This window comes from Hyperoodon ampullatus (assembly GCF_949752795.1).
Source record: "Hyperoodon ampullatus genome assembly, chromosome: X".
NCBI lineage: Eukaryota > Metazoa > Chordata > Mammalia > Artiodactyla > Ziphiidae > Hyperoodon > Hyperoodon ampullatus.
In genome coordinates this window covers 87,757,406-87,770,220 of record NC_136913.1, presented here as the reverse complement: position 1 = coordinate 87,770,220, position 12,815 = coordinate 87,757,406, and the positions used below count along the sequence as shown (strand labels likewise).

Genomic DNA, 12,815 nt, shown 5'->3' with positions numbered 1-12,815 from the left:
AAGTAAAATAGAAATATAGACGTTTAACAGGAAAATATTGAAAGACACAGAAGATGTAAATTCCTGATTGACCAAATATATCACACAAAAGAAAAATAAAGGAAAGGGTTGAGAGAAACCATGGTGAGTTCAACATGTAACAATAGCCATATTTCCAGTGTGGGTAATGACTACCATGTAAATTGTTGAGCAAGTCTATATATAGAAAAAAAACTTGCTTTGTCTCACAAAAATGAGGCAATTTTGGTGGCAACCCACCTGCCCCCCAAACTCCAGGAGAAGGGAGGAAAACATTGAAAAAAACCTAAAAATGTGAAATAAAACTATGCTCTATATGGAGGAGGGCAGTCCGAAGGCAGAGCACTTGTACACAGCTGATGCCCAGGGAGCAGCGGCCCAGAGTCACATCCCAGGGAGACCAGGAGAGGGCACCGGGCTCAGAAGCAGCACCGCCCAAAGGAAGCTTCTTGTCCCCTCTGTTAGCCAGGGCTTTGAGGAAGAGAACCATTTCACACCACATCAAAAACACGCAGGGGGGGCTTCCCTGGTGGCGCGGTGGTTGAGAGTCCGCCTGCCGATGCAGGGGACGCGGGTTTGTGCCCCGGTCCGGGAGGATCCTGCATGCCGCGGAGTGGCTGGGCCCGTGAGCCATGGCCGCTGGGCCTGCGCGTCCGGAGCCTGTGCTCTGCGGCGGGAGAGGCCGCAGCGGTGGGAGGCCCGCGTACCGCAAAACAAACAAACAAACAAACAAACAACAAAAACACGCAGGGAACCTGGCTTTGGTGACGCAGGGGCTGAGGCTTGCTGGGAGGGGTCTGGAAATGTTGGGAGGGGGTGGTGGAATGAGTTGCCCAGATTCATGGAGTGGTTCAGTGTGCAGGGCTGCGTTCTTCCTTTCCTCCAAGGGGTGCCAGGGGCTTGGATGGAGGGCGTGAATATGTCTCCTGATGGATGGACCAGCCATGGCCAGGCCACGCCCCTCAGCATCTGTCCTCCCATCCCTTTGGGGATTCACGGAGGCCTCCACTGTCCCCTTCCTGGATCCCACAGAAGTACCAGGGATAGGGCAGAAAGGAGGTTCCCCAGAGGAAGCAATGGCCAAGCCTTTTCACTCAGCCAGGAATTTGAGCTTCACAACCCAAGGAAGGGAGGGGGCCTGGAAGTAGGTTTCACAGCTGCTTCTCAGGAGGGAGAACAACACAAAGCAGGCACTCAGCAAGCAGCAACTCTTACTGCTATAACTGTGCACTAAATTGTGCAGGGATGGGTTGCCCTGTGGCCCCCAAAGATGTGCAGACAAAACCTCAAGGATACTGACCTTCCTCTCTAGGCCAGCAGGCGAGGAAAGACACTTTCATCGAGGGAAGGATTCCTCTGCATCAGGCACTGTGCTGCCTGCTTCACAGGTGCTGTCTCCTTTAGTCCTCCCAACAGTCCTTCTTAGTTCCACCCTCCACCCCATTCCCCTGCCCCAGCCCCGCCCCCAGCCCCTGCTGGAAGCTTATCCTGAACCCTGCAGCCCATCTCTTCCCCTGCCTCCTGTGGGCACTGCTAGGTGGACATTTGTCAGGAGCAAATGCCCGTTAGTTAGCACTGATCATGTATTTTGGGCTTCCTCTTCACGCAGGCTATAAACTCAAAGACAAGTACCATGTTCTCGTTTTTGCCAGTTAAAGCACACAGCTTTATTGGTGATACATAAAAATGCAGACTTGGTGGACGAGGCTGAGTCAGTACAGCTCACAGAAGGGGAGTGTACATTTTTTGCTGAATAGGTTTACCATCCATAGGCTCGTGAAGAAAAGAGAGTAAATGAAAAAGAATGCAGCCTACGCAGCAAACAATGCATTTTCGGCACCAGCTCCCATATGGGTCTGGTCTCCACAAGACGGTCCAGCTTAGACAGGGAGACCACCACAGGCAAGGCATCCCTTGTCAGGCTAGAAAATGTTGTTCTTTCACTACACAGCTGAAATGATCCCTTTACCACAGGAGGAAGGCTGCAAGGGAGCAATTTACAATGCGCACTGCCTGCAGACTGCAAAACCAAGAATTTACTTAAAGCTCTGTGGGAACCCCTGCCTGGCCAACCAGAGAGTGGTCCTGGATTTAGCAAGTGTAACTTTCACCCAGAGATATGGCTATTGGCTAAGGCTGGATCTTCAATAGCACCCACTGCAGAGTCTTTGATTGAGAACACAAGTGTGTGTTCACTGATCGGGTTTTGGTTTGGGGTGGATCAGTCCCATCCTGTTGGAGGGGGCCATTTAAGAGGCCGGGATTTCTGGGAGAAGCTGTCTGTTTGCGTTCCTGATAGAGAGGGACAGGGAGGAGAGCAACATTTGGGCTCCCAGCAACTTCCCCGCCAACACTGGCTTTTCGGACAAACCCATCAAGGGTTTCAGAACGTGCCCCTCAGCACATTCACTTCCCTCTGGTATCAAAGGAAACTTCAAGTCTGAAACGGACTTGGCAAGCATGTTATTAATAACTGTCATGATTATTAACAAATTTAATCCGGCCTGCTGCAGAAATGAGTTGCAGCAAAGTGACACAGTCTCCCGACACACTTCGTTGATGTACATCTTAATCTGGCGCTGATTTTCAACACTGGCTTTCAAGTTATCCGGGGCACAGAAAGCCTCAACAGCAGGGTCGGGCATAGGGATCGTGTTTCCAGCAATGGAGAGGCTGGCCAAATGACTATTGATATCGTGGCTAAATGAAAAACCAGTGTCCCGGGGCTGAGCTAACAACACTTTTCCCTGAATGAAAGGGCACTTGGAGAGGCCAAGAACACAACTGAAATTTTCAATATCTTAAGCATCACTAAAAAGGGTCATCATTTTCATTAGTGAAAGAGTGATTTTTGTTCATTCAGAGTATTTCCTCTTTGAGAGGCCCTAGGTTCTTACTGCCCATGTCTCATGTCAACCTCATCCCCAGGACTTGGCTTTTCCTGGATCTTCGAGTAAAGACCATACCCCTTACCCATCCTTATCCATATGAAGTTCCCTACAATTCTGGTTGTTTCTCACTGTGGTTATATCCTCTTCTGATTAGTGGATGAACACTGTAGCAACTTCTAGCCCTGACCTCCAGAACTGCTTTCACTAAATCAGCATTTTGAGCACACTCTATATCTATGGCAAGCCACAGGAGGTTCTCACTCTTTTAAAAGCTATCTAATTGTAGTGTTCTAGGTAGGAGACTGTTGAACGTTCTTTTCCTGGACACAAATTGCACTAACTGCCATCTGACAAGAAACTAGTGGGAATGCAAATACATAGAGCTTTCATATGAGTTTCCATAGATATACATGTCAATACTCAGGATACAAGGGTATCAGTATCTCTCTTTCCTGAGTTAGGGTCTTAACTTTCAAACGTTTCTCCTCTGGTATTTATCTCCCTTAAGCTCATTCCCACTGTTTCCTCAGAGGTACAGCATTTAACTTTTCTAGCACCCAAGTAAGAGGAGAGGAGAACAATGGCTAGGAGAGGTATCTGAGTTGCCTCTAGACCCTGCATTCTGACTCCAACCTCCCTCCCCATCCCTATCTCCAAGAGATAACCGTGTGTGGAGCAATTTCCTTCTTCCTTTGCCTAGATTTATGTCTACTTGTAGACACAGAAGAAAGAATGGAGACTGGTAGATGTACAGGCACATAAGTGTCCTCTCTCCAGAGTGAGAAATCTGGCTTTCAAATGTCTCCCATTTAGTTCTTAGGCACATCCCCTACCCTGCCCTCCAGACCCTTTCATCACCCCATCCTTCCCCCACAAATGCCCACCTTTTCCATTCCTCTGTGCCCCAGTCACTCTCTTGACCTCGCTTTCTCCCATCAAATGGCCACTTTTCTGTTCTACCCGTCATTTCTGCTCTATAAACACTGCTTCCCCAGATCCAAAAAGGATTGGGGTTAAGTAATGCTTTTCTGAAGACAGGATAGTGAAAGAACAGGTTCTAGTTTTGGGCTTGCCTCTACCGCCACCTTGTGACCGGTCCAGGCCCCACGTTTCCTTGAAAGAACTGCTCACTTCAGTTTCTACTAAATATCCTGTATGTAATGGGTTTCCTCTTCCTTTCCTTTGGGTTGTGCTGCCCCCTACAGACAGTCAAGCTAACCAACAGATAAAGGTCTGTGAACATTTAGTGCAGGGTGTTAGGCCACAGTTCCTACCTTTTACTGATTCAAGACTGTCAAACGGTCCCCACCTCTCGCTCCCAGATCCCAGCATCAGCTCTCCCCCCGACCTCATGCACCATTTAGAGAACTAAAATGAGCTGGTGGATAGCCTGAGGGTGTGGGGAAAGCTGACTCTGCCCCTTCAGGTCTCTGCTACCTAACTCCACCGCGACCCCAAGACTCCTCAGGCAATGCTCACTCTCACACCAACCTGAACACAATCAGAGCAGTTTCTTCCTTCTTCACTTGGCTACAAACTCATCTCCCTGATATCAACAGGAAGCTGATGGCCGGACCAAAAAGACCACCTCTCCACAATTCTTGGTCACCTGAGATACGTCACCAATGAGCCATGGTCCCCAAGTTTCTCTCCTACCAGTAGTGATGCAAGAGTATGCCCGCCCCTCTCCTTTCCCCCCAAGCACACCAGACCTGTCACTCATTTCGTCTTTGCCAATCCTAGAGACCAAAAGATAAGGCATTTCCATTTTGTTGAAATTTGCCTTTCTCTAATTTCCAAGGAAGGAACCTATCTTCTCCTGGAGCAACTATTTCAGTTTATACTTCTTTATCTTCTCTTAGAATATAGGGCAACAGCCCATCTCTTCACTTCCCCTCCACTCAGCCACTAATATCCATTATCTTTCTTGGACCCATGAGAAAGCACATTGCATGAAATAAAACATAAAGCAAGAGATAATTTAGATATTTATTGCCTCTGCTCATTTTCTTGGAAATACTGGTTTTTTATAAAGATTTGTACATGCTTTTATATGCATAAGGAGTTTTCTGGAGTGATGTTTGCCAAAATGTCACCACTGGTTATTTCTGAGACATATATTTAAGGCATAATACATTCTAGGTATAGTGCCAACTGCTAAGGTCAATGGGACATGGAGATGAACAGATTTATCTCTTGGTAAAGACCACCTGGTTTCTCAGACAGGCCCCCACAAGGCAGCATTTACCTTGCTGAGTTCACACACTCCAGGACCTAGATCTTAATTTTTTCTTCAGACTAGAAATATGCACAACTGATGACCTTATGCACAACACAAATGCATACATATGTTCACCAAAAGACAAGAATAACAATATGCATAGTAGCACTGTTCATTTTATCCCCAACCAAAAACAACTCAAATATCCATTAACAGTAGAATGGATAAATAAAATACAGTATATTCATAAATGTGGTGTATATTCATAAATGGCAATGAATACTATATATGCAACAGTATGGATTAATCTCACAATGTTAGCTAAAATAAAAAAAAAGATACAAAAGAATACATACTGTGTGACTTCCTTTACAGAAAGTTAAAAGAAACACATAAACCTAATCCATGGCTTTAGAAGTCAGAATAGGGGTTACCCTTGGGATGCACTATTGACTAGATGGGCACATGGGGGAAGCTTCCAATGTGCTGTTCATGTTTTGTTCCTTACTCACTTTGTGAAAAGTTATTGAGCTGAACACTTAGGATTTGTTCACTATTCTGTGTATATGGTATACTTCTACAAAAATTTACCAGAAGTCCTCAATAACGAGTTAGGGAAATGGGAGATGAGTAAACGAAACCAATCCTCCTTCTGATCTGGAGAAGCTGGACAAAACATAGATTTTCATTTCCCTGAAGGCACTAGAGGTCTAACAAGATGGTGAAGAATACCTGGTTCAGAAGAGGAGTGGGAAAAGTTGAGCTTAATGTTACGGCCACTTTTCCCAATGGCACATATGCAGTTATTGAGGGAACTACTGAGGGGCTATGTAGAATTTTGGGTAGCCTTGGGGGACTAGGGAGACAGATACTGGAATCCAAATCTTGCCAAGAGGTATACCTGGCAAACCCTAAAATCTTTGGATTGTGATGATGAAAGAGCTGCACCTCAGAGTCAGAGTGAAGGAGACGTAGACAGGCTTTTTTTTTTTAACATCTTTATTGGAGTATAATTGCTTTACAATGGTGTGTCAATTTCTGCTTTATAACAAAGTGAATCAGTTATACATATACATATACATATGTCCCCATATCTCTTCCCTCCTGCGTCTCCCTCCCTCCCACCCTCCCTTTCCTACCCCTCTAAGTGGTCACAAAGCACCGAGCTGATCTCCCTGTGCTATGCGGCTGCTTCCCACTAGCTATCTATTTTACATTTGGTAGTGTATATATGTCCATGCCTCTCTCTCACTTTGTCCCAGCTTACCCTTCCCCCTTCCCGTGTCCTCAAGTCCATGCTCTAGTAGGTCTGTGTCCTTATTCCCATCTTGCCCCTAGGTTCTTCATGACCATAGGGTCTGTCATACAAAGTCAGAAAGACAAAAACAAATACCGTAAGCTAACACATATATATGGAATCTAAAAAAAAAAAAAGGTCACGTAGACAGGCTTTTACAAGGACTTCAGTTTAACTTTAAGTAATCCCAACCATTGGAAATTGGATTAAGGTAATTCCAGACTGCTAATGCCTCTAGGTGCCCTGCAGAGACAAATACAAATTCTCTTCAGAGAGAAACAATATCAGTCTCAAATTATTTCTGAAGTTTTGTAAAATGCTATATCTAGCACACAATTGAAAACAACTAAGTACACAAGAAGACAAGACAAAATTAACAAAAGTCATTGGAAATGACACGCAATAGAAAAAGACACATCAGGGCTTCAGATATTAGAGTTATCAGACATAGATTTAAAATAAATATGCTTACTATGCTTAAGGAGATAAAGGACAATATAGAGAATTTCTGCAGATAAATGGAAACTATTAAAAAGTATAAAACAGAAATTCTAGACCTGAAAAATAGAATAATCTCAATTAAGAACTGAATGGAAGGATTTAACAGAAGAGTACATACAGATGAAGAGAAAATTATTGAACAGGAAGGTAGGTTGGAAGAAACTATCCAGAAAAAATGCCAGAGTCACAAATGGATGAAAAAATTGAGTGGCTAAGAGACAGAGAATACGGAAAGATTTCAAGTAACATATGTATACTTGAAACCCAGGAAGAGGAGAGAATGAAGAGAGGAGAGAATGAATGAGGCAGAAGTAATATCTGAGGAAATAATGGTTGACAATTTTCTGAAACTTTCCAAAATGTCAAGCTACATATTCAAGAAGCCATTCAAATCTCAAGTAGGATAAAATCTAGGATTAGAAGATGTGATATATATCATGATTTAATATATACTTATTTTGTATATTACCACTGAACTCTCTTATAGTTCTTATAGTTTTATATCTTTTTTGGTAACTAATTATGTAATATGCAATATATGGCATAAATGTTGCAAGTACTTTCTCCAGGGTCAGTGTCAGAAATCATTAATTGGTCATCTGATCGAGGCTAGGTGCAATAAATCCTTCTTAAGCTGCACTCTGTGGGGAGACAATTCTCTATGGCTTGGTCATGTGCCTGCACATATTCTGAGTAAGGCACTCACTGCCCATTGTTCTGAACTGTCTTTTCAAGGTTGCATAGCAAACAGCCTTGGAAGATAGAGATAGTGTCTCCCTCATGAGCAAAGGTAAGATTTGCTAGTAAGGATAAAAGACTCAGATTCTTTAAGCTCAGAGTTCTTCTGTGACACATCTCATTGTGTGTGTTGGTGTCATCTGGCTCTCTTCATATCACCAGCTGGGAATTGGGATCCAGGAACTGGTGTAAAAATGCTGATACTCTGGCTACTGCTATTGATGTGAGTAATAAATTGTCTTTCACCTCTGAAAAAAAAAAAAGAAGATGTGGTATATAAAGCAAAAAATGGACAGAACTATAAGAAATAATAGAGGTGCCCAATCATAGTGAGAGATTTTAAAATAGCTTTTTTCATAACTGACAGAATAAGCAGATAAAAATAGCAGGAATATAGAAGATTTGAACATGATTAGCAAATATGACTCAATTAGTTCAATCCCTAATTGGTATAAAACTACACTCAACAATCACAAAAGTTTCATTCCAAAAAACGTATGAAACATATACAAGGCATACCTCATTTTATTGTACTTCTGTTTATTGCACTTCACAGATACTACATATTTTACAAATTAAAGGTTTGTAGCAACCCTGCATCAAGTCTATCGGTACAATTTTTCCAACAGCATTTGCTCACTACATGTCTCTGTGTCACATTTTGGTAATTCTCACAATATTTCGAAGTTTTTCATTATCATTATATTTGTTATGGTGATCTGTGATCAGTGATCTTTGATGTTATTATTGCAAAAAGAGTACAACTCGCTGAAAGCTCAGATGACGGCTAGCATTTTTTAGCAATAAAGTATTTTAAATTAAGGTATGCACATTATGTTTTAGACATAATTCTATTGCACACTTAATAGACTACAGTATACTGTAAGCATAACTTTTATAGGCACTGGGAAACTAAAATATTCATGTGATTCACTTTATTGTGATATTCACTTTGTTGTGGTGATCTGGAAGTGAACCCACAATATATCTGAGGTATGTCTGTATCAAAATTGATCATATACTGCTACATAAAGCAAGTTTTAACAAATTTCAAAAGATTAAACTCATACAGTGTGTGTTCCCTAACCATGGTGCAATAAACTAAAAATCAGTCATAAAAATATAACCAATAATCTGCAGATTTTTTGGAATTAGGAAATACATTTTTAAATAACCCATGGGTCAAAGAAGAAATCATAATTAAAATTTGAAAATATTTTGCATGGGATGGTAATAAAAATATTACATTCAAAGTTACAGAGGATAGTTTGCTTCTGGCTATGACAGCCTACTAATAGAAGACCAATCCTCTCACTTAGAAGGACAAGAAAAGCTGAAAAATAAATTGTTATTACATTTAAACAAGTTAAATTGTTTAAAGACATTGGAGTGGGACTTCCCTGGTGGTGCATTGGTTAAGAATCTGCCTGCAAATGCAGGGGACATGGGTTTGATCCCTGGTCCAGGAAGATCCCACATGCCGCGGGGCAACTAAGCCTGTGCACCTCAACTACTGAGACGACGCTCTAGAGCCTGTGAGCCACAACTACTGAAGCCCACCTGCTCCAGGGCCCACGTGCCACGACTACTGAGACAACGTGTTGGAAGTACTGAAGCCCACGCGCCTAGAGCCCACACATCGCAACGAAGAATAGCCCCTGCTCACCACAACTAGAGAAAGCCTGTGCACAGCAATGAAGACCTAACGCAACCAAAATAAAAAGACATTGGAGAGCTGTGAAAGCAGCCAGGATTTGAAGTACCAAAATCGTGGAGAGAAGGGAAACTTAAAGAGGTGAAACACATTTGACACCAATTTTCCTCTTGAAGCATTTGTCAATTCATTATCAACATGGGTGGAAAGACTGAAAAATAAGCTGCTAAGAGTCAAAAAACCTTAGTAGAACTTTCAGCAGTTACACAGAGTTAAGGATTCAAAATCTAGAACTTAGGGCTACCTACACATCCAGGATTTGATGGGCTAAGATCCTGGAGAAAGGAAATTACAAAGAAATGAAACTGATTTTCTCTTTGAGGCATTCACCAATTCTTAATGGGTGTAGAGCTAGAAGCAAAGAAACGAAGTAGAAAAAGGCAATTAAGAGGCTAGGAAGGGCTTCCCTGGTGGCGCAGTGGTTGAGAGTCCGCCTGCCAATGCAGGGGACATGGGTTCGTGCCCCAGTCTGGGAAGATCCCACATGCTGCGGAGCAGCTGGGCCCGTGAGCCATGGCCGTTGAGCCTGTGCGTCCGGAGCCTGTGCTCTGCAATGGGAGAGGCCACAACAGTGAGAGGCCCACATACCGCAAAAAAAAAAAAAAAAAAAAAAAGAGGCTAGGAAGATAAACTGAGCTTTTGGCAGCTTCATAGTACAGGGAAGATAAAAACTGGAGTTTGTAGTTTTCCAAGGGTGGGGGACCTAATAAATTCCCTAGGCTGTCAGTTAGAACCCCTGAAGGATTACACCCTAGGAATAAGGGTGAACTAGAAATAGAATAGGTCTGACAAAGATTGAAATCCAACCTCAACTTAGTTCAATTCTTGATTAGCTTAAGGTAATTTACTCTTATACTGCCTTGCCAAAGCCAAAGCAAATCTTCTACAAATCAAGACAAAGTCATCTACATTTTCTAGAATTTTTCATTCATAATATTTAGCACTCAAACAAAAGCATACCAAGAGATATGACAAACAGAATTTTTTAAAGGAGAAAAAGAAATAAACAATAGAAATGGACCTATAGAAGATTAAGCTATTAGAGGTATCAGACATAGACTTTAAAAGAATTGTGATTAATATATACAAGAAAACAGAAAACAAGATAGATGTTTTCACCCAATAACTGAAATGTGGGAGGAAAAGAATCATATGGAAATTCTCAAAGTAAAAATGTAATAGAGACCTTCAGCTTCAGCTCCAACATATGAAGAGTTGAAAGTCCTCATTGCCCTCCTTACAATAAGAAAAATGTTGAACAAATAGAAAATCAACAACTTCTCTAAGATTGATCAAAGAATTGAGGTCACAGGGCAAAACAACACCCCCAAAGTCTGGAGATATAGGAAGAATCACTGCTAAGATTAGACTACTTGAAGCAGTAACTGGTCAGAATACCTTCAATGGTCATTTTGAATTGCTAGAGGCTGCATGTGGATTAGCTTAAGAGTTAAAAATCTATGGGCAGGGGCACTTTTGGGGGGATCATCACATTTTCACTATTTTCTTCCCTGATGGAACCCAACAGATTCTCACAATGAAGATCAGAGAAAATTTCCCTCATGTTTCTGTCAGGGGGAGGGGAAAATAACCATTTTGAATTATGCCCAGGGGAAAAATAACCATTTTGAAATACATCCAAAATGTTCTCCATAACAAAGGCTATCCTGAAAGGGAAACTACTTTACCAGGGCCTTATCTGACCTGGGGGAAGGACAACTGGCTGGCTCCAGCTCCATCTAGACTTCCTGTCTCATGTAAAGGGAGAAAAAAAACACCATTAATCAACTGGATCTAATTAACATTCGTAGAATATTTAATCCAACAACAGCAAAAAATACACATACTTCTTAGGCTCACATAAAATATTAACCAAGACAGACCACATTTTAGGCCATAAAACACACTTAACAAGTTTAAAAGGGTAGAAAGCATACAAAGTATTCTCTCAGACCACGTGAAATTAAACTATAAATCAATAACAGAAAGATAGCTGCAAAATCTCTAAATATTTGAAGATTAAACAACACACTCCTAAAACATGGGTCAAAGAAGAAGTCACAAAAGAAATTTTTTAATATTTTGAAATAAATGAAAATAAAAATATTGATACAACTTATCAAAAATTATAGTATCCAGTGAAAACAGTGCTAAATTTATGGAATTTAATGCATACACAAATTTCCCCTGCTTTTTGAAAGTTTGCTTCATGCTACTTGTTTTTTTACAAAAGACCTACATTAGTACCAGTTTTCACAAACTGAAAGAAATCCAAAGGCAATTTTTGCTTTTATGGAAAAAGATGAAAAGAGAAAATAGCATTCAGCATTTGTTTTGCAGCAAGCCAAGCTATTATGGAAGCAGCATGCACCCCAAGGAGTGAGAGTAGCATTCACTGCCAAGCTCCTTCCCTGTGAACTACACTCATCATCTCAGCATCAAGGTACCATAGCTTTGAACTGTGTCTGTGAGCATCTGTGCTTTACCTCAGTTTATTTTGTGCATCCATTAACAATATTTGTCCTAAGGTAATTGCTTCTTCATTTTAAGCCATTTTGGCTTGTGAACACTCTACTTTTGGACAGCAGTGGAAACCTGTATTAGAAAATAAGAAAGAGGGGAGGTGTGGCCAAGAGAGTGGAGGAGTAAGCCCCTGAACTCACCTCCTTTCATGGGAACATCAAAATTACAAATATTTACAGAGCAACTATCTATGGGAATGACCTGAAGACTAGCAGAAAACATCTTCCACAACTGAAGATATAAAGAAGGAACCACAATGAGATGGGTAGGAGGGGCAGACACACAATATATCCAAGACTCACATCCTTGGGTAGGTGACCCACAAGTGGGAGGATAAACACAATCACAGAGGTTCTCCCCAAAGAGCAAAGGATCTGAGCCCCATATTGGGCTCCCCAGCCTGGGGGTCCTGCACCAGGGAGACAAACCTCCAGAATGTCTGACTTTGAAGGCCAGTGGAGCTTGCAAACAGAAGAGCCTGAGGGGTATAGGAAACAAAGATTCTGCTCTTAAAGCTCGGGCAGCTGTTTGGGGAGTTTCCTCGTTAGCATCAGTGTCCTTGTAGTAGAAAGAACTCCCACATGCCATGGAGCAGCTAAGCCTGTGCGCCACAACTACTTGAACCTGTGCTCTAGAGCCCACAAGCCACAACTACTGAGCCCATGCACCACAACTACTGAAGCCTGCACACCCTAGAGCCTATGCTCCACAACAAGAGAAGCCACCACAAATGGGAAGCCCACACACTGCAACAAAGAGTAGCCCCTGCTCACTGCAACTAGAGAAAGCCTGTGCATAGCAACGAAGACCCAACGTGGCCAAAATTTTTAAAAAGTACACTAGAAGGAATCAACTGTAGATTAGATGATACAGAGGAATGGATCAGTGAACTGGAAGACAGTGTAGTGGAAA

General features: G+C 42.1%; 1 protein-coding gene across 1 annotated transcript; it reads right to left on the bottom strand.

Annotated features, from left to right (window-relative positions):
- Window positions 1-2,267: 2,267 nt before the first annotated feature.
- Window positions 2,268-12,491, bottom strand: LOC307069749 (protein ARMCX6-like; the record flags this gene model as incomplete). The annotated part of the gene is made up of 2 exons (XM_079728075.1): window positions 2,268-2,818; window positions 12,332-12,491. The coding sequence occupies 2 exons, from the start codon at window positions 12,489-12,491 to the stop codon at window positions 2,268-2,270; spliced, it is 711 nt and encodes a 236-aa protein (XP_079584201.1).
- Window positions 12,492-12,815: the final 324 nt, after the last annotated feature.